The sequence below is a fragment of the Antedon mediterranea genome, chromosome 3 (assembly GCF_964355755.1).
Source record: "Antedon mediterranea chromosome 3, ecAntMedi1.1, whole genome shotgun sequence".
Taxonomy (NCBI): domain Eukaryota; kingdom Metazoa; phylum Echinodermata; class Crinoidea; order Comatulida; family Antedonidae; genus Antedon; species Antedon mediterranea.
This window is the reverse complement of record NC_092672.1, coordinates 10,281,574-10,306,521: the sequence shown is the minus strand read 5'-3', so window position 1 is coordinate 10,306,521 and position 24,948 is coordinate 10,281,574. Positions and strand designations below refer to the sequence as shown.

At 34.3% G+C, this 24,948-nt stretch overlaps 2 protein-coding genes and 1 long non-coding RNA gene across 3 annotated transcripts in view; 2 read left to right on the top strand and 1 right to left on the bottom strand.

Moving 5' to 3' along the window:
• The first annotated feature begins 341 nt into the window (after window positions 1-341).
• LOC140044835 (solute carrier family 12 member 9-like) lies at window positions 342-14,701 on the top strand. The gene is made up of 12 exons (XM_072089516.1): window positions 342-600; window positions 3,267-3,401; window positions 3,730-3,864; window positions 4,675-4,962; window positions 5,880-5,987; window positions 6,514-6,625; window positions 8,482-8,639; window positions 9,467-9,552; window positions 10,523-10,647; window positions 10,999-11,191; window positions 11,507-11,831; window positions 12,252-14,701. Exons 1-12 carry the CDS (start codon window positions 423-425, stop codon window positions 13,064-13,066), a joined length of 2,658 nt encoding a protein of 885 aa, XP_071945617.1. The 5' UTR covers window positions 342-422; the 3' UTR covers window positions 13,067-14,701.
• Window positions 14,702-15,515: 814 nt separating this feature from the next.
• LOC140044836 (uncharacterized) overlaps window positions 15,516-24,948 on the bottom strand; it is a 12,030-nt gene continuing 2,597 nt past the window's right edge. Inside the window, exons 4-13 of the mRNA XM_072089517.1 lie at window positions 23,610-23,789; window positions 23,071-23,208; window positions 22,811-22,924; window positions 20,736-20,849; window positions 19,968-20,084; window positions 19,724-19,837; window positions 19,216-19,329; window positions 18,632-18,745; window positions 16,488-16,601; window positions 15,516-15,812 (exon numbers count right to left, since the gene is read on the bottom strand). Coding sequence (XP_071945618.1) covers window positions 15,769-15,812; window positions 16,488-16,601; window positions 18,632-18,745; window positions 19,216-19,329; window positions 19,724-19,837; window positions 19,968-20,084; window positions 20,736-20,849; window positions 22,811-22,924; window positions 23,071-23,208; window positions 23,610-23,789 — 1,163 coding nt within the window. The 3' untranslated portion in view covers window positions 15,516-15,768. The remainder of the gene's footprint in view (window positions 15,813-16,487; window positions 16,602-18,631; window positions 18,746-19,215; window positions 19,330-19,723; window positions 19,838-19,967; window positions 20,085-20,735; window positions 20,850-22,810; window positions 22,925-23,070; window positions 23,209-23,609; window positions 23,790-24,948) is intronic.
• Window positions 21,380-24,948, top strand: part of LOC140044837 (uncharacterized) — a 24,698-nt gene continuing 21,129 nt past the window's right edge. The window contains exons 1-2 of the long non-coding RNA XR_011844496.1: window positions 21,380-21,551; window positions 24,611-24,794. This is a non-coding gene — a long non-coding RNA (uncharacterized lncRNA). The remainder of the gene's footprint in view (window positions 21,552-24,610; window positions 24,795-24,948) is intronic.

Below are 24,948 nucleotides of genomic sequence, written 5' to 3'. Positions count from 1 at the left end.
AAACTTTTAAAATTAGGCTAAGGTTTGACGCTTCAACTCTGACTGGCTTGTAAAGTAGTAGTTTGGCATCCATTCCAGCAGCAGGTACTAGAGAGCGGTATTCCTAGATAGAGAGGCCTAGCTAGGTACGTTGTACATGTGGTATGGTAGGTTACCATCATGAGCCATGCCTGAGGCTAGACTAGGCCTAGACTCAGACCATTTTTTACCTCCATGCTCAGACTGAATAGGAAAGGAGTGGGAAGGAGTGAATGCTGATGTAAATGTAAAGTAAACAACCAACATACAGACAGCATTATTTTATTTTATTTATACTACCTTTTTTAGGTCTTGGCCGGCCTACATCAATCCATACTGCAGAGAGAGGCATGCAGATTCTTGATTGAACTGAAGTCAATACTTGCCTTGAAATACAGTAGTTAATGAATTCCGCCATGGATGAACCAGATGAGAAGTCTCCACTGTTGCGGTACCAGCTTCTTGGTCGAAGCTTGAGCACCGATGCTGGTCACCCAAATGATAAGAAATTATCAACATTTTTCGGTGTTTTTCTACCATGCGTCCTTTCCATGTTCAGTGTTATTTTATTCCTGCGAATTGGTAAGTATTATTTAATTATCAGTTTATTTTTTAGTTTTTTCATACAATAATTTAATACCTGAGTCATAACTTTGTCAAAATCCATTGCACATGTTAGTGTAGCCTAGTCTATCGGAAAATAAATAAAACTCTGCATGGGTGTTTGTGTATCTTTTTGTCACACAATAGGTCGCTATCAATTCAGAAAAGCGGCCTTTAATGTCAAGAAGTATTATAGACTGGATATGTTACATTACTAAAAATAATTAGCTTATTTAAAGATCGGGTGTTAGTAATTTGTAGCCTATAACAGCATGACATTTCTGAGGCAGATTTTATGTCAATGAAAAATAATCTACAGGAATTTAGTTGGTGTCTTCAAACTGAAGAGCTTCTGTAAAATAATAAAATGTTTTTTGTTTATGACACAATGACAAATATGTTGTTTATCTGGTTTTTGAAGGAAAAGCCCAATTTGGATATTTTTGTATGCATTATTGAAAGAGTACTCTTTTATTTTATTTTTATTTATTTAACACTCAAAATGCAACAAAAGTTGAAAATCTTATGAGTTTACAAAAGGTACAAAAAAAAAAACCGAGATAAAGATATAAAACAATAGGCCTATACTAAAATTGACATAAAAACAAAACCAACAGTTGTTAACATCGTAAAAATGTCTGTTTGCTCAGATTTTCAATTGAAATATAGAATAAATAAAATTATATAAAACACACTGCAAACTTACATAACCTGGTAATTGGGTTTATTCAGAGGAAATTCTGTCAAAAAGAAACCCTCAGCAAGTAGTACTGTTGAATATACAGTAATTGGTATCCAATTTGTCCTGTTTCTGCTGCAAAGAAATTGGAGTAATTTTCACATGGTTATTAATTGGTTTTTTTTTACAGCATAAACAGGACCCATGCAATAAACAATAAGCAAAATACATATGGTTTTTATGACTTTATTAAGTTACATAATTCAAGGCCTCATAATAGTAAATAATCCTCCCAGCCTTGTGCTAAAAAAGACAAGACAAGCTTTCAGTTTTCTTTCAAGGAATACACTTTTTAAGATTGAAGACGTTGACAACTCTGGTATAAAACCCATTCCTTTTAAAACCATGATGAATCCATTCAATGTTACAGATGATGACATAGTAGTCTAGGTTTTAGACCGTATTTTGAATTAATAGCAAAAAGATATTATTTTGGTGCATATTGGTGTTTCATACATATAATATTTGAGCTCACTACAGACTTGGTGCAAATCTAATGATATAAGTAGGACTCATGTGTAATATAGTATCCAAGATCATAAAATAGAACATTTTTACTTCCTCAATCATGTTTAACTTGCCAGGATTAAAAGGGATCAACTATATAAATATTTGATAGTGTAGATTTCTATAGAAATCCTAGATTGTATATAAATTACTTTTGAAATCAGAAATGTGAAAGTTTACCTCTGTCTAACTCTAAATAAATAATGAAACTGTAAAAGCATATTGAGGCTTTAGATCATTATATTATTAAATCAGGAATTATTATTGTGTTATGTGTTTATGAAATATAATACCGTTTAAATAAACCATTGAGGAAATAAATTATCTCTTTAAAGCTGACAAAAAGTGTGATGTGCCCAGATATGGTAGTGATATGACATCACATTTCTAGTCACATGAAGTTTGAATTTTAAAGTGTAGACAGAGCTTTATTCTTTGGTTGCAACACATTGTAAAATAACGGGTTTATATACACTGTAGCATGTTATTGTTAGAACTAAATAGAATTATTAAACAGTTAATTATCAACTAATGTTATATTGCTATATAAATTATTACATGTACAAGACCCGGAGAATGCCTATGAAACCCCTTTTAAAAGATCTGTATTAACTCCCAATTCAAGTTTGTTTTTAAAGATGTATTGTCCCCCAAAAACATGAAAAACGAAGATTAATTAAATCAGACTTTGAACATGTTATTTTGTAGTTTTAATAAAGTGAATCACTTGAACCGTAGAAAAAAAAATGAAAAAAAAATAATGTTTTCACTTATAAAATGACAAAATAAATGGTTAAATTTCACCAAAAACCATTGGCCGGCAGCCAATTTGACAATTTTTTGCTTTAAATTACAGTTTTTTTCAGGTAAATACATTTTTTTTCGATCCAATTTTTGAAATATAAAAATTAAAATAATAATAAAAATAAAATTTAATATTCAACAAAAAAATATTTTTTACAGGGGGAAAATACATCTTTAAAAGTACCCTTTTGCACTTTGCACCTTCATATTTCATAATTACTCATTGTGCATATAAACCTGTTTGCCGTAACATTTCTTATCAATGTAAAATAATGCTTATTTATTTGTCCTTGAAAGTCCCTCTTAAACCACATTGTCACATGCTGATGCATATACAGAACCGATATCAAGAGAGTTAAACGTTAAAATTAAACAGAAATATATATAAAAAAAAACAAAACTACAGTATATTTAGCATTATTGAGCACAAATGATAATATACAACAATACTCAAAAACATACAGTAATCCAAAAAATATAATATTCTATTGTCTATTTTAAATCAAAAAATTATTATCGAATGGCTTCTCTCCCTGCCACAAATTATGTCTTTGTTTTGCATTGAATTTTAATTAAATTTTATTTACTCCTCAAGGTTTTGCTGTTGGTCAAGCTGGTTTGATTGACACCTTGTTGATGTTCCTGATTGGTTACTTCATTGTCTTTCTCACAGTCCTGTCCATCTGTGCAATTTCAACAAATGGAGCTATCGAAGGAGGCGGAGCTTACTGTATCCTTCTTCTTATGTTTATATTGTATTTTTTTTTCAATTTGAACCATGGTGTTTTCTGAATGATACAGTATCTCTTTCACAATAAAGCTATTTTGGGGTTTCGCGGTGAAGATTAACTGTAGACGTAGGCCTACATATTAGGCCAAATTTCATTTCCCAAGATTTGAGATTTTTTTTGTATTGATGAGGGCTCATAATTATTAGCTACAGGTCTCCAATTATAGACCACTTTTGGGAACCAATTTTTTTTAATTAATAATCCTATTATTTACAACAAATGTGATTAATTTGAATTTTCTTGTTTTGTACCTTAATTTATCTCCAGTCATGATTAGCAGAGCTTTAGGACCGGAATTTGGAGGCAGTATTGGCGTTCTCTTCTTTGTGGCTAATGTCTTTTCCTGTGCGTTGTATTGCATTGGGCTTACTGAAGCGATTGTTGATAATTTTGGAGAAAATGGTGAGAGAAACATTTAAATTATGTTTCAGATGGTCTCCTCATACAATACATCAACTGCAGATACCATAAAACAAGTTATCAAAAAAAAATACCACATTACAATAAAGAAAAATAGCATGGGATACAATAGAATACAGGCACAGACAAAATACAGTGTTGTTGATTGTTCGCTAATCTTGAGGTCACAAGGTCAAGTGTTCTTTAAAGCCACTCTAATCATGGTTATACTTAGGCCCTAGATACATTTTATATCTCCATGGATACATAGATCCTGGTACATAGATTACAAGGCTGGCCTAATCAGCATCATGCTATCATAAAAGAATAGTTAGGCTATTTCTGAATTTAGAAAAAGGAGTAAAATAACTGCACATTATCCATTAATTTGCATTTTTAAAATGACTGGTTAAAAAAACTTCATAGGTTTCATGTTAAATAATCATAAACCTGTGGTACTAAAATGTAAAATAATTTTGATAAAAAAACAACAGTTCAGTCCTATGTAATTTTTATTTAAAATGCAAACAAATCCATTGTCCAGTAGTTTCGCAAAAGTATAGTACTGTACTTGCTTTGTTTGTTTGTTAGCAAACCTACAATTTTCAAATTATCATTCTGAATTTTGGTGTAAATAGGTTTACACTTACAGAATATGCCTATTGAAATTCAAGAAAATCGGTTCATTAATAACTTCACAAATGAAAAAAAGAAAAATCTGTATTCTTGTGACATTAGCCTAAATATCAACATGCGCCCTCTGTGGCAATATTTTGCAAAGTACATTATTTAAATTCGTTTTCTTATTTACAGGCTCTCTAGTAATGGGTGGTCTTCCAAGTTCAAAGTGGTATAATTTCCTGTATTCTACGTCAATTCTTTTGTTCTGCCTCATTGTATGTCTCATCGGGGCAAAGATGTTTGCACGTACATCCTTTCTTATATTCGTTATCGTAATGGCAGCGCTGTTTTCAGTGATACTAAGCTTTTTTATTGTCGATCCAAAGTTGATACTCTTGCCAGGCAACGAATCAGGCAATGAATCCAGATATGCAAATTATACTGGGTTTTCATCACAGACGTTTAATGAAAATTTGGATGGTAAAGTATTAAAAGCTCTGTCTACACTATCAAACTAGTTTGACAAAAAAAGTGTGATATGCCTAAAAATGGAAGTGATATTGCCATATATGGTAGTGATATGACATCATCATGTTCATATATGGGCACATCACATTTTTTTTCACATAAAATATGATAGTGTAGACAAGGCTTTAGAGATTACTACAGTAGATCGTCTAGTAAAGTATTATATGTGGCACATCATTTGTAGATTTGTAGAAACAGCCAAAAACATTAAAAGTCTGAAAAATTACATTTTTTTATATTTACAGAAAATGATAGCTGAAACAATATTTATTTACATTACCTTGGTGTTTTTCTATTTTAAAACAAATAAATAGATACATTTTAACATTTTGTTTAGTATGTTGGTTAAAAAGATGGTGTAAATTATGTATGATTTTCATAAAACCTATCATGTTTTATGCTTAAATTGAAAGTTGATTTTAATGAAATTTTGCATAATAGTAGAACAATAGTTAATTAAGGAAGGTGCGAAGTTTCATTGAAATAAAACAATTAGAATACCCTTTTGCTAAGGCGTAATCTTAGACGCCCTGTTTCTTTTGTTGTTGTTTTTATTTCCTGTTACTTAACTTTAAAAGCATTTTTCTCAAAACACTGATTGTAACAACCAAAACTTTAGACTGAGATATCTCTGGAAGTAGACATGGTATCAAGATAATTTTTTCAGCATTTTAAATCTTGGATTATGTAGTTTCAGTATTTATTTATATCTCAATTTTGAAAATTCCGACTTATGTCTGGTTTCCCTTGCAGATGCCACATATGCTTGATAATCTGTATCTTGTCGATTTGAACATGTTATCATAGTATCTGTTATAAATCAAGAATATATTTCTATCTATTATATGTTTTGTTTGTTTTAATAACAGCCAACTACACAACAGATTACACTACAGGCAAGCAACTATCTTTTGCTGCAGTATTTGCTGTCATCTTTAACGGCTGTACAGGGATCATGGCAGGGGCTAACATGTCAGGTAAAGTATAATGGAGATATTACAGGCTCTCATTGTATGGGGGGAAGTGGTTAGTTGGGAAGTAAATAATCAAACATATTTAGAGTCAATTAAAAAAAGATGATCTTGCATGCATTGTATTTTGTAATTGGCTAAATAATTGAGTTTAAAATAATCTTAAATGAGTAAAAGTTTTACAAAAGGAGGGAGTTCGTTCCAAAGAAAAGAAGCAACAAAAGAAACCATCCACCGTAAGTCTTAGTCTGGAAACAGGGAAGAGATAGCAATGATTTTTCAGAGGAGCAAAGACGACGAAATGGAGCGTATATCGCGAAACAAGTTGAGTGGTATACTGAAGATAGATGGGAAAGTTAATATGTTGTTTAATTGGAAGCGAATGAAGGTCGATAATAACAAAAGTGATATGATGGTGGGCGTAAGTGAACACACACAGGCAGCAGAATTTTAAATTTTGTTAAGCCGGAGAAGAGAAGAAAAGAGCTGCTCTGCCTTTTTTAACAAGTTTTCTTATTATTTTTTGATTCAGGAGATTTGAAGGAGCCTAGCCGATCTATTCCTGTTGGTACCATCATTGCATGTGTATTCACGTTTCTCATCTATGTCATGTTGTCTTTCTTTGTTGGTGCCACATGCTCAAGGTAATGTATCATTTAAATTACAATTATACCATAGACACCATGGGGAAAGATAATTGAATTCATAACAAATTAACATCCTCGTCCCCACATCATTTCTCCCCAACATTTCCTAAAAACTTTGCCTGACCCCCAGCCCATGTTTACTTTCATCATTTAGAATATCTTTTAATGAAAAAAAAAATGAAAAATCAGTCTCTACAGTAACAAATAAAAAAAACAAGAGAAATATAAACCTTACACAGAGAAATAGAAATTGTCTTTAATACATTGATGCTATTTTCCACAATAAAATAATTATTATTTCCAATGTTCTATTTTGTTTAATGCTTTTAAACTGTCCTATTTCCCAGGAAATGAATACCTCCCTTCACAATTTGTAAGGGGACACAGGACCACAGGGGATTTATTCTTTTTTGTTTTCTATGCCACTTGTGGGGTTTTTGTTGTTATTTTGTATTTGCAATTTAGAATAAGAATTAAGAATAATCTGTAAATGCAAATTGTCTATAAATGCTTTTGTTTATAGGGAACTTCTTCAATATTACTTTGGATTTCTACAAGATATTAATATCTTCCCCCCACTAGAAGCTGTAGGGGCTATGGTCCTAGCCCTCTCTGCTTCCATGAATAATTTAATTGGTGCCTCTAGAATCCTCCAGGCTATCGCCAAAGATGACCTGATTGGTATGTCTTGCCATAATGGAAATTTCCTCCATGGTTTTTAAATCCATCTCCTAACATTAATACCATGGCATTACATGTGAAGTAGTAACATTTTCAACTCAACATACTTTGTTTGATAACCAAGATATGTATTTCCTTTAAAAGTATTCACTGCACAATGTAAAACCAGGGGAGAGTGTAATTTCACTCCTCCCTTGTAAAACACACAAACCGTTGTTGCAATCATATGTATTTTCTATGTTTGTAGTTGTTCTTGTTTTTATTATTAATTTGTTTTATGTCATGTTAAAAAAAAAACTGTATACACATGTAAACCAATGTCTTAAATCATGCTGTTACCTTTCAAAGTTAAAGATTGTTTCTAAAATTTTTCACTGTGTTTAAAACCAACTATTAACTAATGAAACTATCACACTTTTAACTTTGTCTTGTTGTTCACTTGTTGATTTGTTTTGTAAACAATGTGATTTTAATTGTTGTTTCTTTGCTAAACCATCATGTGTTTGTTTATAAAGATTCACATATCTTTAATTTGTATTACTGTACAACTAGAAAGAAATATTGTTTTATTTTTCGGAAGTATTTTGATATTTTTAAATAAAAAAAAACCCAGCAACTTTTAATTTAAAAAAAAACAAGCAACTTCTGTTTCAAAGAAAAGTTTTATTTAAATGATATGTTAATTCAGTGATATATACAGTATTCTTAAACAGACTATATAATATATATACTGTAATAGATAGAAAGAAAAAAGAAAAAAGAAAGCTTAACAACATTCAGCCATCTAGCATTTCAAGTACATCTGTCTTTCATAAAACATCCAAATAAAAATCAGCATCATTGTCATAATCATCATCACAAAGCAACCAAGAAAAACAAAAACAAAACTTGTATGCACATAGACAAGTCCAAAATTATTTGCTAAATACAAATAGACTTTTGAAAACCTGAAAATGCTCAAAAGTATAGTACAAATATTGAAACGTAAATCGCGATTCTGAGCTCTGCAGCTGTCAGTGGAGGGAAGAAATCCATTATGCCAATCTAATTAAAGGGTCAGTTTCGGTTTCTTTTGAAAAAATTTATTGGGTCGAATATAGTTGTAGATTTGCATGCTTTTCTTACAAAATGTTGAGTATTCTGACCCTGAGTGGTTATAATGATATTTGCAGAGAATTGCTGTTGTTCAGTTATGGATTTATGCAGAATATCAATTTCTTCCCGCCTTTGGTCGTTGTCGGCCTAATTGCGGCTACTCTGTCCGCAGCTCTCAGTACGTTAATCGGTGGCTCACGCATCTTATCGGCTCTAGCTAAGGATCAAATTTTTGGTATGTACATGTGCATGAGTTTTTAATCATATTTAAAAAATAAATAATCTTTTTCCAAAGCTTCAATGTTACCATTTTGTGTCTATTTCAATTCAAACTTTTTTTTGCAATCAACTTTTCAAAACCGAACAATATTTTGCTTGCTTAAAAAGCCTGATTCCAAATAATCTGGATTTTAAAAATGCATTGAAATAGATTTGAACATTACAAAATGTCTAGTTTTGTGGACAGTTGATTGTAGTGTGGAATATATGCCCAGTGGAATCTTTATCAGGCTTTACTCAATCAATGTTTTCAGCACATCTTTTATTTTTAAAAATGCTTTCAGCTCATTAATGTAACTTTTAATACATTTTCATTTGTTTTAAAGATATATATTGTCCCCTTGAAAAAACATTTTTAGTTACTCACTTTGACAAAATATTGGATTAAAAAAAAAAAATATTTACCTGAAAAACTGTAATTTGCTGCCAAAATAAACTCAGGGTTTATGGTTGAATTTAACCATTTTTTTTGTCCTTCTATAAGGGAAAATATTATTTGTTTACATTTTTTTTTCTGCAGAAGTGATTAACTTTATTAAAACTACAAAATGGCCTATTCAAAATCTGATTTTATTAATCTTCGTTTTTTTCATGTTTTGGGGGACAATACTCTTTAAACAAATAAAATGCGCAACATTGTTATTTTAAATCATTATGTTTAACCCAAATTCATTCAAATACTGTAGATACTGTAGATTGTAAACGAAATTGTTTTATATTTCATTTAATTTTGTTAATGATAAATTTGTAATTGTAATCATTTTAACCATTAATTCATTTTAGGCATTATCTTGAAACCAGTTCAGCTTGGTGTTTCCGCCAATGATAACCCATATGTTGCAGTTATCGTGTCTTGGTTTCTTGTTCAGGTAAGATACAAGACAAATACATTTTAGAAACATAGCCTATGTGATAAAGTTAATTAAAAAGAAAGAAGAACAAGTGTAAATTGTAAGTTTATTGCCACATTGTATCATATTGTTGTTATGACCTCTCTCATAAAAATCAACTCAAATTTTGATTTCAATTTAATTCAATTTATTAAGCAAAATATTTGTATATAATGTAACAGTGATTCAGTTTATTGTTTAGTTTAACCTTTATACATAATGGCATTGTGAACTAATTAGAAAACAGCAAAAGTGAAAGTCATGAGAATGTCCTATAAAAAGCACTTAAATTGATTGCAAACAACATCATGATTATTGTCTGTTCATATTATACAGGAATTCTGTATTGCTCTTAAAATACTTTATTATTTACAATGTCTAGTCTTCATAGACTTTTAATCTTTGTTGCATTAGAGAGTGAAAGATAAGCTGAGAGACTTGGCATCAAAAGCCTTGTTTTATTCAATTTTATCGACTATATTACTGAATACTGACTCTACTGACCAAGTAAAGTTCAATCCGAAAGCTGATTACAATCTCTCAGAGACCAACACTTAATTTTACCAACCAAAGTGCAGAAAATTTTGCCGACACACTTGCTTAAAATGACATTGTTTAAATTTACCATTTTCCAGTCCATTCAAGTCCAGGCTTATGTTGTACTGTATACATGTAATATGATCCTTTACACTGTATTCCATTATAAATTGAACAAAAATAACATGATCTTTTTTCTTTTTTTTAGTTTATTTTTTATTTTATTTCAACATCAGAAAACAAAGTTGCCAATACTCCATGATACTAAAAATATTTTTTTTTAATAGTGAAATGGTTTTATTATTGCACCAATGTTGTTGACATCTAATATTCAATTGAATTATTTGAATATTTTTGCATAGATATATATGAATATTAACATTCAGTATTTATTTATTGTTTTTCATTTTAGTGTGTTCTTTTTATTGGTGAGTTGAATGCCATTGCACCAATTGTCTCTGTTCTTTTCATGCTCGTTTATGCTTGTACCAACCTAGCATGCATGGCCCTGGACATCGCTTCAGCTCCAAACTTCAGGTGATTTTTTTAATAAGAAATCGTTTATTTATAATAAAGTTATCTTTGATTATTCTATAAGTGGCTATGGAAAACTTCGAAGACTGCCCAGCATGGTAACTTCCGAGTTCAGAATCTAAACAACATTTTTTTAAATACTTCTCCGTCTTTTACTGCAATTAATAGAACAAAACATTTTACATGCAAAAAATTCTCTACCCAATAACTTTAAATTGTTTTAAATAGAAACAGTGTTAAGTGGTTAAACCTAGGTGCATGAGCAGCCTTAATGCAACTACCCATTGGGAGGCCATATTTTCCATGCATTATGCCACTGTTTATTCTTAAAGTTAGTTTTTTTATCTTATTCAGGCCAACCTTCAAGTATTTTTCCTGGCACACAGCATTGGTTGGCTTCTTAGGCACCATTGTCATGATGTTCTTTATTAACTATGTCTGGGCACTGATGAGCATCCTCATCTTTGCTGTCCTGTTCCTTTACATTCACTTCAGAGTGTCCGAGTCAAGCTGGGGTTACATCAGTCAAGCTCTTATATTTCATCAAGTATGAAATTATATTTTTTTTAGTATAGTTAGTATCTTAAGTAATTGTTCTGCAGTAAAGGATGATACTTTATATCTAAAGTTCTCTCTACACTTGACAAAAAAAAAGTGATGTGCCTAAATATGGTTGTTATAATATGACATCATCCTATCCATATATGGGCACATCACATTTTTTTTGTTACATAAAGTATGATAGTGTAGACAGAGCTTTGTAAGTATTACTATTTAATTTATCTAAAACAAAACAAGGCATTAATTAATTAATTAAAAATCTCATTCATCAAAAAATGTTGTTTATTTATTTATATTACAGGTGAGGAAATATCTTCTCCGTCTTGATATTCGCAAAGAGCATGTCAAATATTGGCGACCACAAATGTTACTGCTAGTCTCAAACCCCCGATCTAGTTGTAATATGATTCGGTTTGTGAATGACATGAAAAAAAGTGGATTGTACGTACTCGGCCATGTCAAAATTGGTAAAATGGATGACTTTCCAGAGGATCCAGTGACCAGAGAGGATAGGCAGTGGTTAGAGTTGATAGATCGTCTTCATGTGAAGGCTTTCGTTGAGCTTACACTGGCTCAGACTATCCGTGAAGGGGCACAACACTTAATGCGAATTGCAGGACTTGGAGGTAATATACAAGTTTATATTATTGCTTTTAAAATGTCATTGAAACGGAATCAATGAGGTCATAATAATTTGATATCTGATTTGTGTATCTCACTCTTGATCGTATATCATAAATGTCCCTGTAGTCTATTAGCATACGATTTCAATCACTCAAGGCTGTCTTCTCTCAATGGCTTTAAAGGCAGATTTTAAGGGGGCGTACATCCCTCTTCCTCCTCCAAATGATCTTGGTTAATCCTCCCATAAAACATAACTGATTTTAAATGTTCAATTTATGCTGAGTGTTAACATTACCTTCATAGTATTGCAATAATAGTGATATAATTTATACATATTCTGTTTGTTTTTGAACTAATATATTATTAGCAATTTTCAAATAATCAGTACTCAGTATTGTTATTGATAACTAATTTTTCTGTAGGAATGAAGGTAAACACTATTGTGCTTGGATTCTATGACGATTACCCACAAGAGGATAGTCTAGCACTCGGGAACTTTCAAAAAGTTCACTTCTCCGATGAAGAAGAAAACGCCCGCCCAGTATTCTCTCCTCTGCGTAGAGAAAACGAAAACAAACTGCTATCGGCCAGCGAATATGTTATGATAATCAGTGACGCGATACGGTTACAGAAGAGTGTTTGTGTCGTCCGACATATTGCAAACTTTGATCGTGATTCTCTTCTTCATTTGAACGAAAAGAAAACAATAGATGTTTGGCCAATTAATTTCTTTAAACCGGAAACAGCAGGATATTTGGACACAGCATGTATTTTCCTTCTTCAACTTTCGTGCGTTCTCCACATGGTACCTGTGTGGAATAAACACACAGAATTGCGTGTATTTATTTGTGTTGATTCTCAAAACATCGAAATGCAAATTAGGATGGAAAAAAAGTTGAAATCATTCTTGGAAGATTTGCGTATAAAAGCAACCATTCATGCACGACAATGGGATCACGTGTTAAGTTTAAATACACATTCGGAAACCGAGTCAAATGAGGATGAGTTACCTGTAACACATATCACAGACATTTCAACAGACTATCTTAAAGGAATCAATCAGTTAATCAAACAAGAAGTTGAGAATACAGCTATGACGTTCTGTTATTTGCCCTTACCCCCTGCTGATACTGCACAACATTTACAATATTTACACTTGTTAGATATTCTAACAGATCAACTTCCACCTACGGTTTTAGTTCATGGTATAAGAGAGGTTACCAGTAAAGACTTGTAATGAATCAAAGAATTGACCAATGAAATCATTGAATTGGTACTGAAGCTTTAAGAAGAGATTGTATGCTATGCCAAGGGATTGAATTTTCTTTTTGTTGAAGATGGAGGATATAATTTAATACATTACATATTATCATTGTCTACCATACTATTATAACATGGGCTTTTGTATGTTTAACCCTTTCTTTTATGAACTGCAACCACCTAGTTGTGCAGTTGTGGACAAGCTGCAACCACCCAGTAGTTTACAAGCTGAAATCACCCAGTTGTGAAAAGCTACAACCCAAAGTTGTTGACAAGATGCAACTACCCAGTAGTTAAACAAGCTGCAACCACCTGTGTGTTTAGCTACAACCACACAGTAGTGGACGAACTGCAACCACACAGTATTAGACAAGCTGCAACTGCACAGTTGTGAACAACCTTCATCCGCACAGTTATGGACAAGCTGCAACCATCAATTTGTGAACAAGCTGCAATAACTCAGTTTTGAACAAACTGTAACCACCCAGGCGTGGACAAGCTGGAACCACACAGTTGTGGACAAGCTGGAACCACACAGTTGTGGACAAGCTAGAACCACACAGTGGTGGACAAGTTGGAACCACACAGTTGTGGACAATCTGGAACCACACAGTTGTGGACAAGCTGGAACCACACAGTGGTGGACAAGTTGGAACCACACAGTTTTGAACAAGCTAGAACCACACAGTTGTGGACAAGCTGGAACCACACAGTTGTGGACAAGCTGTAACCACCCAGGCGTGGACAAGCTGTAACCACCCAGGCGTAGACAAGCTGGAACCACACAGTTGTGGACAAGCTGTATTACCACACAGTAGTGGACAACCGGCAACCACAGTTGTGGACAAGCTGCAACCACACAGTAGTGTACAAGCTGTTACCACCCAGGTGTGAACTAGCTGCCACCACACAGTTGCGGACAAGCATTTAACCACCCAGTTGCGCACAAGCATTTAACCACCCAGTTGTGGACAAGCTGCAACCACACAGTAGTGTACAAACTGTTACCACCCAAGTGTGAACTAGCTGTCACCACACAGTTGCGGACAAGCATTTAACCACCCAGTTGCGGACAAGCATTTAACCACCCAGTTGAGGAAAAGCTGCAATCACACAGTGGTGGACAAGCTGCAACCGCATAGTTGTTCTCAAGCTGCAACCACCATGTACATGTGTATAGTCTGCAACTACCCAATATATATGAGCTGCAATCACCTGTATGGTTAAAAGGTACAGCAACCATTTGTCTATGAGCTGCATAAACCACAGTTGTCTATGAGCTGCAGCCATCATTTGTCTATGAGCTGCATAAACAAGTTGTCTATGAGCTGCAGCCATCATTTGTCTACGAGCTGCCACCACTAATAGTATACGAATAAGCAGTTCATATTTGTTTTATGTTATTGTCTTCAAAAACATGTTTCAAATCCCTATGTTAACTTTACATTTGTATCTTTGTATTAATCATTAATCATCATACTATTTGAAGTGTAAAAAAATGAAATTTATTTAATATTATGATAGCCAGACAATTATTATTATGTTGTATGTTAAGTAATGTATCTTTATTTTTATGTTGAGTAATTTAATAAATCAAATATATGTATTAAAACAGTTTTTATATTTTTTGTTTCGTATTATAATCAAAGAAATGATTGTATTGTGAAATCTAAAAAAATAATTAAATTCAACATCGGTTAATTTTTATATTTTAATTACACAGATTGTTGTTGTCACAATGTTTTTTTTTGTTTGTTGATGATTTAGGAAGGGACTTCCCATGTTATTTATCATGTTCACAAACACACAACCGGAATTTGAATCGGTCAATGGTCGGTTACTATAAGGCTATAGGCTCATATTTTCTTTTCGGTCGCCGTGTTTGGGAATGCCCACATAACCGATAATAATTAAAGAGTAAAGAGGTTTCTCAATCTTGCAAATACGATAACGAAAACGGATACGTCACGCACACGTATTCGTTTTTGTTTTCGTATTCGTAAGGTTGCGAAACCTCCCTGTTATCTCTATAATTCCAGAGACATTTCTGATCTTTCCTACAATTTCCTATTATAATTACGATTATGTATTGAATTCTGGATTATTTATTGAATTCTGTCTTATTCCTTTTTATTTTTCTATTATTAACTATCGGTAATATGTTGTCAGCACGGTTTTGTTATAATGTATGATCTAGGAAGGGCGGTAGTGGTTTACGAAATGCATGGTAATAACTTGTTAAATACAGAACTCTATTGAATGGCTACAGGATATTGCCTCGTATTGTACTGTAGGCCTACTTACCGAACAAATGTAAATCAGTTGACAAATATTATTACAATTGATACGTTAAATCAACATTTCATTTATTTGTTATTTCTCTATAAGTATACAAGTAAATATAATATCAAACAAAGAGAAAGTACCTTGAAAAATAAAGTAAAGTTTGATAAGAAAAACCATGTAGGCCTATATAACGGATGCTTGGCCTATAATCTATGCGATAGCTAAAAAGTATAATATAATCTCACCATTCCATTGATTTTTAACACGTTATAAATTTACACGCTATATTAATGTTATAATAGACCATATATTTTGTTTTTGTCTTCATTTATAATCTGTATGGCAATAATGTGAGTATGAGAGATGAAATCTAGGATTAGTTGTTGGCTGTTTTTAGCCCAACAGTTTACAGCCACGCTTCCACGATGTGCTGCAATCTGAAAGAATAAAAATAGAATACAGTATACCCGACGGGAGTTTTGGCTTTTTGAGTCCTCGTTTTATATTGTAATAATTCACATGAAAGATGCAGTAAAATAATACGAATGCACTGTTCCCAACAATGTCATACACTCCACCCGATTTATTGACACGCGGGAATACACATCGTTAGGCATCTTTGCCAAGAAACACCAGCTTTATTCACATTCTGTTTCTATTAAAAACCCAAATTATTATTTTTTTGTAGGCTATAGCAAAAGCAAAGGTATGATTTTCATAAGTGAGTTGGTTAAATGACTTGCTATTACGTCCATAAGTTGCGTACAAACGAGCTCTAAACCAATTAAAATGCATGGTTCCCACTAGCGACGCAACGGACGATCATGTCATTGGTCAACTCGCTTGCTTTGCGGGTACGTCCTTGGGTTTTGTCATAGCCGAGAAGATTTACAATTAAGCTTGGTTCCCACTAGCGACGCAATGTAACGCAATCTACGCAACGTAATCAAATGCCCTTCTAATAATTGTATTTGCCTGCGTGGAATCAAACATGCTTACAGCACTATTGCGTCGTCGGTTCCCACTTGTGTTTACGCAATACAACACTTTGCGTCGACATACGTTGCTACGTTGCGTTCTAGTGGGAACCACGCTTTAGCGAAAATACGTACCATGTTCACAGTTATCACCGGTATATCCGTCGGAACAGTCGCAATAAGGTGTGTTTCTTAACCATGGTAATTCACATGTACCATTGTTGTAACATTGTAGATCGCCACATAAGTCTATGGATCGAAAAGAATATTGTGTTAGGATCGAAAAGAATATTTTGTTAGGATCGAAATGAATATTTTGTTAGGATTGAAAAACGTTAGTGACGATGTTGATGTCGATCATTATGAATTGACATAGAATGAAGATACATCATCGATAATCGAAATGAATCATAATAATTTAAAAACAATTTTTCTTGTAGTAGTATAATCAAAGAAATGGTGGTATTGTGAAATCTAAAAATGAAACAATGTTTGTCATGCGAAACCAATCTGAGCTGTTTAGCATGCACAGCCAAGAGGAGGAAAGTTGAAGTCGCATAATTTAAAACCAGTGGTGGCGCCAGCGGGGGGGCTACGGGGGCTCTAGCCCCCTCGTCGGGGAGCCTAGCCCCCCCGTCGGGGAACACGGGTACTTTTTGTCGGGGAATATAATATACAGTAAAAAACGTTCGCGTTCACTTCATATAGCTTCAGCGCCTAGAAAACCACGACGTTCCATTGACCGTGAGAGTACGTCAGAGGGCTATTATGCACTTTTATGCATTCATTTATTGCCAGCGATCTAACTTACTACTAAACATTAGCTAGGTTCGCACTTGTCTGGCGGTATCCCTTTGTACGAATCGTTCAACGTTGGGTCGACACGCGTGATATCAAGTTCCATCCAGGGACCAAAATGTGTAATGTAGTTATTTTCCAGGCGAAGTTTACCGACGGTTACCGAAGGGAACACGGGTACTTTTTGTCGGGGAATATAATATACAGTAAAAAGCGTTCGCGTTCACTTCGTAGCTAGCTTCAGCGCCTAGAAAACCGCGACGTTTCATTGACCGTGAGAGTACGTCAGAGTGATATTATGCACTTTATATGCATTCATTATTGCCAGCGATCTAACTTACTACTAAACAATAGCTAGGTTCGCACTTGTCTGGCGGTATCCCTTTGTACGAATCGTTCAACGTTGGGTGGGTCGAGACGCGTGATATCAAGTTCCATCCAGGGACCAAAATGTGTACTGTAGTTATTTTCCAGGCGAAGTTTACTGACGGTTACGTCGTGTACTGCGTCGACGTACGCTACACGTAACACTACAGCAAAAACGAATTATGTTAATTGTTCGTATGTTCACCTATTTTTTTAATTTACAAGTAACATTCTGTACCGTGGGGCACCTAAAATAAATTTTTCATCCATTACTAAACAAAAAAACATGCCATTTTCGCTTAGCCAACATCTTATTATAGCTAAGTTATTACATTTTCAATGTCCTGTATGTCATGAATTTCTCACCACTCGGAAGTCCAGATGGTACGCACGCATACACTTGGGAGGAATAAACTTATTTCCCCGACTTAAAAAGGTCTACGCTTGCGTTTTTTAAGCCTCTAGGCCTGATGTTTCCGAAGTATAAAATGCAATTTTTTGAAGACCTGCAGCTAGCTCTAGTTTTAAACAGTTTCTTAGTTCAGCCCCAACAATAAAGCTGGTCATATTTCGAAGTACAAGAAGTGCATTTTCCGGGACGTAACATCTCTATTTTTCAAACATTTCTTAGCTCAGTCACAACCTTGATAGGGACTTATATATTTTGTTTCATGTTTTGAAGTATAATAAGTCCAATTTCCGGGACCTCCAACTCTATTTTTCTAAATTTTCTTTGAACTTTTATTTTTTAAATTGAAAAATATGGATTAAAACAGTCATCGCGCATCGTTTTTTTGCACGCAGTATTGTATTTATGCATTATAAAAATTGGAAAAAATGGCTACCCTAAATCTGATTCAAATGTCCTCAAATGACGCTAGAACGCGTTGCTTCCGGGGGCTTCGCCCCCTCGACCCCCACCGGGGGCCCTTGGCGGCCCCCTGGCCCCCAGCCTAGTGATGCTCGCTTCGCTCGCATAGCCCCCTCGTCGGGGAATGTAGCCCCCGCGTCGGGAAGATCCTGGCGCCACCCCTGTTTAAAACATATTCACCTAGGCTTTTATGCTTGCACTTTATATCATTTATAGCTCATGTTATGAAACAAGTTTAGTTTACCCTTTTCGCAGTTTTCACCAGAGTATCCTTTCGTGCAATCGCAGTATGCGTTATTCAACCAAGATACTTCACACACACCATTATTCTGACAGTTCAAAGATCCACACGAGTTTTCTGTTAAAAATCAAAATAAAAATTGTTGATTTTTTTACCTCATATAACAACATTCTATAGTTGGATGTTGTACGGAGTGATTTTTTCCCATAAAACCAACATCAACATAACGAATAGCGGTAACATACGTACGGAAAAAGAGCAAGTTGTTTTCATGAGATGGATCTAAACCAAATCTCCTAATTAGCTTGATACCCTATTCCACACACAGAGCTTGAGCGTGGTTCCCACGGTCGCAACACAGCGACGTATTGACGCAAAGGTATTGCGTAATCACAATGGGAATCGACGATGCAACGGTGCTGCAAAAATCGTTTGATTTGATTTCACGCAGGGTGCGGGGGAAAATACATTTATTGAAAGGGCATTTTTTTACGTTGCGTTGCGTTGCGTCGCTAGTAGTTGGAACCAAGCTTTAGGGCTAATATCGTTGAGACACAATGCTAAAACTCAGAACTGTTCCTTCTTACCTATTTCACAATATTCACCGCTGTATCCATCAGTACAGTCGCAGTAGGGTTTTTTTCTCAACCATGTTAGTTCACATAATCCGTTATTCTGACAGTTTATAGAGCTACATAGATCTAAGGTTGAGAAAAAGATAAACACAGTTTAATTTTTAGATTGTATTTATTATTTGATTACCATACGCTTTTTCTTCTGCTTGTAAACTCTGATGAAGAAAAGAAAAAACTGCAAAAAACTAATTTGCAGAAGTTCGTTTGCTGATATTTGTCAACTCATCTAATCAAGTTAAGTCTTTGACAGTCATGTGATTCTACAGGTGGATAACATAACATTTGAACATGGACTGTAGTTTTAGCTATAAAAAGTAGCAAACTCGACAATGTTTGGTAAACTTTGGTAGACTCCACTAGTCAATTTGATCAAACCTTTCTAGTTGTAGTGACAGTTGAACAGTTCAGTCAAGTTTGCTACTGTAATGCAGACTAGCAGGCTAACATTTTTTAGGCTTACCAATCTCACAGTGTTTACCAATGTATCCGCCTTCACAATCACAATACGGTCTTCGACTCCACCAAGATATCTCACATTTACCATTGTTCTGACATTGCAAATTAGTACATAATTCTGTAACAAATAATATACAATTTTAGTCAGCCGTAATGGTGGGTTACACACATTATTAACATTATTTTTAGTAATAGATGAAAATAATTATGAGTTTGTTAATTGCCGCAGTCTCCGAGTAGCAAAATACCTTTCTCGCATTCTTTACCCCCATAGCCTTCTGAGCAATCACAGTAGGGTTCGTCTGTCCAGGGCCATGCTACTTTACATTCTCCTCCATTGCGACAGGTAACTGAAGCGCATGCGTCTATCGGAAATAAATGTTCTTAATAAATATACATTATCAGTATACTACATTGAGGAATAGGCCTATTAAAAAAATGTATTCCTACAACAAATGTTAGACTAGTTGATTTGGGTGGCTGAGCGGTAATAGCCATACAATCGGCACATGTTCGAGGCTCTCTCCGCCGATCATTTCTGGTGAAAGAACACATCTTCTTGGATGCAGGTGTAGTGTACAAATCTGGCTGGTGCGCAATTCAATAATAATAATAAGATTTATACAGCGCACATATCCACTAAAGAGCTCAAGGCGTTTGTGAAAAACCATGAAACAAATTAACCTTAAAGCTAAATACAATTGATAAATTTGGAAAAAAAAACCGAAAAAAAACCCCAACAATTCAATGGTTCTATAGACCCTGTCAGTTTGTGGGCAGACGAATGTGCGCCGTTTGGTGGCTGCTCGACACAAAGTGGTCCTTTAGCGATACGAACATATTCGTCGTCTACTAACAACACCGTGCGCAATTCAACCAAGTTACGCTACAAGACAGTACATGATTATCCACATTGTCTACATTTATTTCTCAATAGTGCTCGGGGTTAAGGTGTGTATAGGCCCTAGGTCATCGTTTAAAATAAATAAAATATTTGCATAATATTTACACCTTACCCGTTTCACAGTATGTTCCACTGTAGCCCGGAGAACAATCACAGTAAGGCCTTTTAGTAATCCATGCCACTTTACATTGTCCATTGTTTTGGCAACTTACGTCATTACATCGGTCTAGAATTATTAAAATGATGGATATTTACTCATCATTTTTCATCAACAATTGTATAACGCCCTTTTATGACAATTTAATTTATATCAATTGATAAAAAGTCAGGGCTGGGTGGCAAAAGGCCAGGTGGCAACGGGCCTAAACCAGGATAATTTCTATTGGTTTGGGGAAAAAAATATCTATGATAGTCTTATTTTTTTTACATGACGTCATTTCATCTTAAAACGAAAAGTAATTTTCATTTTTTTTATTTATTGATAGATAGAGTATAATACTTTTTTTAAACAAATAATAATTATTTCATTTCAACAAGTTCAGGTTGTCATGCGTACCCATAGTTGAAGTTACGTAATCGCGCTTTATAAAAGTTAGCTTGTGCGCATCCATGTGCTGATGAAAAGGCGCGCAAGATTGTACGTGGTTACTTGGTTACGGTATGTTTACTGTGTGCGCGGCGTATGCTCCTCCTTCACATTTTATTTTCGTCGTTTTATTTGATGAACAAGCTTTATTAATACGCCGTGGTGTGGCACTTTGGTGCAAGCTATAATTCACTTCCCAGAGCTCTGGGCATGCGCAATAGCGTGTCGGATTCCCTAACGGTGGGCAGTTGAGTTCCGGTGCCGGAATCCTAACCACGGCGTTATTGTATATCCCTCTAAAATTATGCATTCTAAAGATTCTGAAGATTCCACGTTCACGTGGTAAGTTACAATACAAGTCACAATTTTTGTTTTCCAGATCAGACACTACTATTTATATATTCGATAATTAACGGTATTTTGTCGTTAAAAGAAAAGTGTGATTCTAGCCTCGATGAGGTCCACGGGGCCCAGCGCGCACGACGGCGGTGGGTGGTGTGTGGTGGGGAGCGACGAGAGCATTGCTGCTGCGCTCAAGCAAAAACCCCGTCGCGCTCATTCGTTACGCGATCAACTTGGTTCGCTCAAAACCTTTTTTTTGTAAATTGAAACTGGTTTTGGAGGCCTAGGCTAGGCCTAGGCTAGTCAAACAGAAACAAATAACTGCTTGCACGTTGTTATGTGTGGCGCTCTGTTTTTAATATATGTGGCACGCACTAGAGCTAGGCCTAGAGGGCCTAGGCCTAGGCTAAAAATATATATCTTTGATATTTAATTCAAAAGTAGTAGGCCTAGGGGCTAGCCTAGCCTTGATTAGTAATTATATAGAATAACTTCCAATGACTATCTATAGTCCTTTATGTTCAAGATTTAAAACGTCGCAGGTAAAAATATTCCTCCTTTATTTATTTCCATGAACAAGGCAAACAATTAGTCTAGATGAAACCACCGGCATTAGTATAGTTGATAGCGCGCGCATGGTGTACAGATTGGAAACGTGCATTTGTTTACCTGGTTACGTTTATTGTTAATGAAACCGCGCGCATGGTGTACAGATTGGAAACGTGCATTTGTTTACCTGGTTACGTTTATTGTTAATGAAACAAGCTTGTATTGTTGAATGTATCTTTTGTTGCTGCTGAATAAATGTTCTGTTGCACACAAACATTCTGCAAATGTCCACTTGATAAATTAATAATAACACATATTGGTAATGTAGTACCAGGTCAGATATTATTTTTATTAAGATCGATAATTTATGTTAATTTGTTAAAATTAAAGTTTGATGCCAGCCGTCTAGCATAGGTTAGGTCTAGGCCTCTCTATTAGTATTATTATATGATTGATAGCTAGTAGGCTAGGGAGAATCTCAGAGTTGCACGCTTGATTTTGTTACGCGAAATCCTAATCTTGATGTTTTATTATGTGGTAGTTGATTGACTGGTGACGTCATTATTTGATTGTATTTACATTTTTATTACATTACATTATATCATTCATGGTTTTATGCATTTACTAAATAAATTTGATTAAACCTGAGTTAGGTTATTTTTAAAACATTTCTTATAACATGTTTTCTTCAATGTGCAATGTGATCTTACCTTCTTCACAACGTTCGCCACTATACCTATCTAGACAATCGCAGTAGGCATCACCGGTCCACCAGGAGATTTTACATAACCCATTGTTACGACATCGAAGTTGATCACATAGGTCTAAGATAATAACAAAAAATAATACTAAGTAATTTTTACTATTGCATGAAATAAGCAAGAGATAATGACGCCTACTACTGCTTGCACTCTTTTAAAAACGTTTTGGACTCAAATCAGTTTTTTAAACAGTAAAATGAATTACCTACCAATTTCACAAAACTGTCCAGTGTGCCCTTTGAAACAGTCACATTTAAATCCACTATCGGCATACGCAGAAATAAAATAATTGGTTTTGCAGATTCCCCATTGTCCACAAGGGTCTGGGTAACAAGGACCTGGCTCGACTAATAATAAATAATTACGGTTTGATTAATAACTTGTAACTACTGTAATATTTTGAATTACAATGTCACAGTTTTCATAAATAATGATCCATATAATTATTTTGATAACTGGTGTATATTGTTGCTTCGCATAAATAAAAACCTTTTCGTTTTTTAGTGTACCTACAATTGAGCAAGGAACATTTGAGATAAAATCACGTCGACAATGCATCGAATTCACGTAAAGTAACCCGAGTGTCTTACTATAAGACTCGGATGCTTTGATATCTGATTGTCACAAAATCTAAAGCTAATTATTACTAGTTTGTGAAGCCAAGTCGTTACCACTATGATAACGACTTGATGATCTTTCTAACAATGATCTATGGATAAGACAATGAATAAGACAATGGTATACTAACTAGTTGTAAAATAGTCTCCTCCGACCGGCGTACCATACTGTATAGGGGGTTGGGAAGGACATCCGACTTCATCAGATCCATCTAAACAGTCGATGTAAATATCACAAATCCAGTGTTTTGGGATACAATGTGTAGGCCAACTTTGACACTTGTATTCATTGTTTGCACACTGGTAGGCCTCTGTTGGAATGGTATAATGTATAATTTGTCAACGAATGACATTTCAAAACATACATACATATTTTGACGGTTCAGTTGAATGATAAGATACAACTGATAGCGAGATAGTACCTTATTCATGACATACGCGATCTCTTGAATCATGAATAATTGAGGCAAATAACAGAGGCGTAAACATTAATTATTTTATCAATGATGTTTCTTTTTTTAATATATTTTTTATTGGGAAGACTCCTGTATGAATAATCATAAAACTTCCTCGCGATCTGTGTGAAACACCTTCTCAACCGTGACGAGTTGTAAACAATCCTAATTAGCATCATGCATAATGCATACTTGTGGTTTGAAATCTTTGTTTACTTTCGCTCACGATTTTCCAGATAAAATGTAATCAAATTAATTTACCTGTAAATTACGTAAACTTGTTGTTTTTGGTTCAAATTTTCGACTTAAAGTGAATAACTGTAATATTTCTTTGATATGGCCAATTTAAATTTAGAATATTTTCACAATTTTTTTGTGTTTTAAGGAACAATTCATCTTTAAAGTTTGTGCAGTACCGCATTCTTTACATTCATAATGTTTGTTATAAAAAAAAACAGAAGCAAGGATTGTCTAAAAATAATACCTTGGCAATTGTTACGAAACGGCCTTTTCATTTAATTTGTATATTTTAAATAATTTCATTTAATTTTTGTCTTTGCTTTGATGTTGGAAATATTAGTAATGTTGGGCAATAACCTTTGACACCTATTTTCCATGAGGTTATGTTTTATTTAAAACATGTCTATACATTGACGTTGTTATTTTTACAATCGAAGGACCTTCCGAGATACCACAAGAACTCCACCGTCCAGGAATATACGTTTTTATTTGGAATACAAGATGATACTCGAAGCCTGGACAAAAGAGCCACTAAAATGCCAGAAACGCCGGACATGCCAATGTGGAAAATACTACAAGCAGCCAGTTTCTTATCGTATAGTTCAAGAACTCAGCAACAAGGTATTTTTTAAAAATCTAGGTCTTGTTATTTAGAATTGATATAAAGATACCCAGTTCTGAAAGCACTGTTGAGTTTCTCGACGTTTCAATCAATTTGCTTAGATCATCATCATGTACCCCAAACTTTGTAACTGTTTGTTTTTAGTCGCGAATC